The sequence below is a fragment of the Cydia pomonella genome, chromosome 5 (genome assembly GCF_033807575.1).
Source record: "Cydia pomonella isolate Wapato2018A chromosome 5, ilCydPomo1, whole genome shotgun sequence".
Lineage (NCBI taxonomy): Eukaryota > Metazoa > Arthropoda > Insecta > Lepidoptera > Tortricidae > Cydia > Cydia pomonella.
The window spans coordinates 2,780,311-2,786,155 of NC_084707.1; the positions used below are offsets into that span (position 1 = coordinate 2,780,311).

The window sequence follows — 5,845 nt, forward strand, 5'->3', positions numbered from 1 at the left end:
TTCCTCCATATCGGCCCCTGTATCATGGCTACAGTACAGTACCGTGAGGTTCGGACAGCCGCGGATGAGCGCCACGATGTCGGCGTCCTTTATGTCGTCGAACTGCCCGAGCGTCAGCGCCGTGAGGCGACTGTTCCTCCATATCGGCCCCTGTATCATGGCTACAGTACAGTACCGTGAGGTTCGGACAGCCGCGGATGAGCGCCACGATGTCGGCGTCCTTTGTGTCGTCGAACTGCCCGAGCGTCAGCGCCGTGAGGCGACTGTTCCTCCATATCGGCCCCTGTATCATGGCTACAGTACAGTACCGTGAGGTTCGGACAGCCGCGGATGAGCGCCACGATGTCGGCGTCCTTTATGTCGTCGAACTGCCCGAGCGTCAGCGCCGTGAGGCGACTGTTCCTCCATATCGGCCCCTGTATCATGGCTACAGTACAGTACCGTGAGGTTCGGACAGCCGCGGATGAGCGCCACGATGTCGGCGTCCTTTGTGTCGTCGAACTGCCCGAGCGTCAGCGCCGTGAGGCGACTGTTCCTCCATATCGGCCCCTGTATCATGGCTACAGTACAGTACCGTGAGGTTCGGACAGCCGCGGATGAGCGCCACGATGTCGGCGTCCTTTGTGTCGTCGAACTGCCCGAGCGTCAGCGCCGTGAGGCGACTGTTCCTCCATATCGGCCCCTGTATCATGGCTACAGTACAGTACCGTGAGGTTCGGACAGCCGCGGATGAGCGCCACGATGTCGGCGTCCTTTATGTCGTCAAACTGCCCGAGCGTCAGCGCCGTGAGGCGCGCGCCCGCGTTCCTCCATATCGAGCGCACGCTGCGGCGCCACATTGCTGTCACAATTGAAAAAAAAAAAACACATTAGGGCCAATTTTTTTTGTTTTGATTTTTTTTCGTCTGATTTTGAGATAAAAAAATGTAGTTATATAAATTTAACCTTCCTATAACTAACTTCACTCAAGATAAAAAGGTCATTTACCTAGTTATTTAAAATGTTTTTTTTTTCTAATCGACGTGAATAACTTGAATAATCTGTAAACGTGAATTTTAGTTGTTTATTCATGTAGTTAATAACTACATTCGGATTAATGTGATAAATAATGTATAATATTAAAAATACATGTGTATTATTTGTAATGTCCGAACGAATTTTCTGTTTCAGCATAAAAATCCTGAATCGATCGAAACTAGAGTAAAACCGAACCATCGGTTTCAGTTTCTGCAAAAAAAAATCCGCGTTTTGTCGGACACAAATGTGTGCCAGCCATAGGTAGGTACTATTTGCTATGCTAACTGCTTGTTGGTAACTATAGACTGCTTGTCATTTCAAGCATAGACGGAGAGAATCATACTATATTTGTTTTACGCTAGTACTAATACCCAAAAGAAAGGGATGAGTATAGTTTTCCTGTTCTTACTGACTGGCCAAATTGGCTTGCCAGAGTGTATTAATACGGATGGTACGGCTCACTCTGGGCGAAATATATACAAAATACCGAATTAGTTTATTTAGCAACAACTAGTACTGTTATTAAAGTAAACAAATTTTACTTATTTTAGTTTAAAATCGTGGGTTAAGGTTGCTACTCGCGTTTAGTGGCAAATGTATGACCTCACAATAAATACTAATCAATGTTTAAACAGGCCCAATGTAAAGACCAGCCACACTTACACGTATTGACTTACTAATTGCTCTAACCTTCTGTTTGCTGAAAAAGTAAGTAAGTAATAAGTATTACTTACTTACTTACTTGCTGGAATTAGGTAGGGGTTGTTGGCGAGATGGTCTACAACAACCGCCAACTCAATTGGCGTTTACTCCCAAACTAGTTTTTTATTCTAGCAACTACAAATTGTGCACTAAATCCTGATATGATAAAAAATGCCAAAACGCAATGTGGTGTTGCCAGAGAGCGTGACGTATAAACACTGTCTGTCTGTTCTGTTACCTCTTCATTCACGTTCGATTTTCATGTATGTATGTGCAAATGAAATTTTGCCAAAAAAAATCTCGCAGCAGACGAAGTTGCGAGCAGAAGCTAGAAACGATATATAAATAATTAAAAAAAAATGCAGTTGCAAATGAAAAAGAAAGAGGCTAAATAGTAATATTTTCTTACAATAGCATGTTATTATGTCATTATACTCACATCGACAATCTGACAAATCCAATGTCACCAGCTCTTGGCAGCACCGCGTTATCGCCTCTATGTCTTCGTCAAACATCTGGTACGCCAGCCTGAGGTGTTTCAACCGCGTCAGCCGACTCAGTTGCTGACCGCACTCCCCCCTCATTCTCTCATCATCGTCCAGATATAACTTCTCCAATTTCGGCATCTTATCCAACCCCACCTGAATTCCTTCAAGAAATTCACCAGAAATAGTACTCAGTTTTAGCTTCGTCAGCTCGCTAAGGCGATCAAAAGCTGGAAGCAAGTGTTTGGACTCAAAATCCTTACACAAGTCTATCTCAAGGTACTTTACATTTGACAAGTTCATATTTTTGAAGAAAGCACCAGTCAAAGAATAACTACAATAGAACTTTAGTCCTTCTAAGGCTTTATCTGCTACGAATTGGTCCACACAGCTGTCTGTTATCTGGAAAAAGTATTATTGCATTAGATGTTTATTACTCCTGTCACTCCTGTGGCATCTAGAGTCCGCATCAAAAGTAGCGCACAATACCCAAGTTAACCTTTTCGCCGCCACGTCAATGAAGTAATAAAGTGTCATCAACGCCAGGCCACAAATTGCACGTGAATAGCCCATATAATATATCAACTCGTGGCGTGTGGGTCACGAAGTGTAGTGTATTCAATGGCGGGGAAAAGGTTAAGGTGGTCAATTCAACTTTCCTTCAACAATTCAGCCTTCTTGACAAGCAAGTAGGCGGATCCACATCTCGAAACCGACCGAGCTGCTTCGTGCGGCAATTTTCTCGCGAGGCGGCTCCTTCTGTGTGGACCCGCCAGAGTACGAAATTATCCTGATAATTATAGTCTTTGATAAGCATCCGATAAATATCGGATAATTATCCCAGGTATGGATGGTGCCAGTTTTTTTATTAACCAATGAAATATAATGATAATCATCATGTAACAATCTTATTATATTTGTTTTGAAATATACCGCATTTTATAAATTTTAGGTTAATTAATTTTAGCAAATCGATAATTATCAGGCACAAAAATCACGATAATTATCGCGATCAAGATAACTATCTTTGATAATTATCCTTTCGATCCTGGGACACGCCTATTGTCTCAAACGTGGGGTGAAGAGTATGTTGGTCTTAACCTACATTACGTGAAGGGTTAAACTTACGAGAGTGAGGGTGGATTTCCACGAATTTCAACAAAATATTTATGAACTTCTTATATTTATAAACTACTTTTGACGTTTAACTTCTATCTGATTTACTCATAAGAACTGATGTGGCGTCGAAATTTTGCAAAATTTCGGAAACTTTGATTTCCCATGAAATGAAAGTTTCCTTTGTTTCCTGTAAAATTTTCCATACATTCCAAGAACTATTTTAACTTTTTTGAAACTTTGCAACTTTTACATCTGTGTTTTTTAGAGCACAGTCGAGATTGTAAATGTGGAAGTATGGAGTACAGTACTTACAGCACACGAATCGAAAGTGAGCCGTTTCAGAGACTTGAAGTTATCACGTAGATTGTGGCGGCGCAGTAGTTTTGGTGTTCGGCTTTGCACTTTCTTAAGCTGGATAAACAATAGAAACATACTACATATATGGGTTAAATGACTTTCCTCTAGACAACTCTTAACTTGTGGTAATTGGGCAATCTACTAAGCATGTTTCTTCACAAAGTGGAATACCCTCCCCTATCCTCTACCTTTCCTTTCAATGCTCAGGTATTTATTATGACCTTCCTCTCCCCTTATGATATATGGCCATCATATCAACCAATGAAAAGCTATTAGGATGGCACAGTTTATAATTATGCATCTTTTACCGATCAGCGCTGGAAGCCACCAGCAACATGCTGAGACATTTCGTGACACTTTATATTTATACTTTCTTTGTTTTTGTTATATCATGTAATTTAATGTGTCTTGTTTGTGTTTACGAATAAAATTATTCTATTCTTTTCTATTTTACCTAGAAATAGAAGCATGAAATAATTTTCAAAATTTTAATAATAAATTACCTTCAAGGCTTCTATGTTAGGGCAATTTTTTTTGATAACTGCTAGACTCTTCAAACCAACGCAATAAGTGGCCTCAACTAAGAAGCCTAGTTTTTGGGTCCAACTCTCAAACGACTTGTATGACGACTGCTTCAAGGTACACACAGGTTTCTTTTCACTGTCATATTCTTCAATTGTGATACGGACTCCTGCTCCTGGAAATGTGACATTGTATTTTAATATTATTACGATTTAAATGAGTATATTTTGTAATATATTCATTTAAATCATTTAAATTTAGTTATATAAGATATCTATATAGATCTATATTGTACACTCGAAATGGGCAAAATGATACCTTTATATTTATAACATGTCAATACTTTTTACACAATTTTGACAATAAAATATTATCTTATCGTAATAATCTATTAATTTCACAGACTTAGAATAATGTTTATGCTTAAGACAAGTGGAGTACCCATGCGAAATCACCTTTTCATACAAACATGGTCCTCATTTTCTAGGGGACTATGTATGGAGAAGCAGCCGTCCCTTTTCCTATTAACATGATGGCTGCCCACCATACTCCTCCTAAGTGTTGCTCCCATGTCCCATAAAAAATTTGTGATTCCACCAGTGATGCACCAGCATTGGAATATCAATGAGGTGAGTTAATGAGGTTTAGTAAAGAGTTAATGAGCTTTTGGTCCCACTGGTGATGCTCATGGCCACTCAGAGAAGATTACGTCCCACTGGTGACGCTCATGGCCACTCAGAGAAGATTACGTCCCACTGGTGATGCTCATGGCAGCGAACATGTTAAATTAGGCAGGGAATGGAGACCTTTACTAACGCTCGGTAAATAAATAAACATTATAGGACATTATTACACAACTAAACCCCAAGCTCAAGGCTTGTGTAGTCGGTACTTGAGTAAATTTAACACTGGTGTCCAAGTCAATAAATGAAGGTAAGGGATCTCTGTTACTCCATAGCCTCACAGTAAATTAAAGTGATTTATAGAGCACACCCTGAGAATACAGAGTTTAGAAACATACAATTATTCCTTACCTTTCAAGTACGTCAGCACTACCCCCTGCCACCGGCGGCTGGCGCGCTCTGTCTTTATGAGGTCTTTAATAGGCACATATTGCAGCACGGCGCGCCAGCAGTCTTCGTTGAGGTAATCAAGTATCGTTCGTTCATCTTCTGCTTCTGACATCTGCAAATTCAAATCGTTACACACGTTACAAATCGGTAGAAGCGTTACACAAAATTGCGCAGAAGTCTGGTACTTAACTGCAATATCAAGAATACTTACTTTAATCACTTTCAAAGATTATTTTAAGATAAGACTTGCCCCACAACTTCTTCTAGCAGGAATACAATTTCGAAAACTTCGAAAGAAAATCGAAATGTTCGAAATTTAATCACTTCAGAAACTTCAAAAAGTTATGCTTTTTTTTACAACAAGTGTGGCCAGCATTTTGCTATATTTATAGCATTACCAGACGGTCGACCGAAATTGACACAGACATAGGCCATGGCATAGCGTAAGATGTGGCTATGTGTTAAAGAAAGAAAGATATAATACTATTTACTGAGCCTTGTCACGATCCATCATAATATGGTTCGATCGTGTGTTGGAGCTATAAAAGCTACGTAGTCTGTGGTAAAATT

General features: G+C 40.2%; 1 protein-coding gene across 1 annotated transcript; it reads right to left on the bottom strand.

Annotated features, from left to right (window-relative positions):
* Positions 1-379: 379 nt before the first annotated feature.
* Positions 380-5,634, bottom strand: LOC133518438 (uncharacterized). The gene is made up of 6 exons (XM_061852124.1): positions 5,487-5,634; positions 5,237-5,387; positions 4,184-4,377; positions 3,636-3,734; positions 2,159-2,606; positions 380-841 (listed from the first exon to the last, which is right to left on the bottom strand). Exons 2-6 carry the CDS (start codon positions 5,385-5,387, stop codon positions 561-563), a joined length of 1,173 nt encoding a protein of 390 aa, XP_061708108.1. The 5' UTR covers positions 5,487-5,634; the 3' UTR covers positions 380-560.
* Between the last annotated feature and the right edge of the window lie 211 nt (positions 5,635-5,845).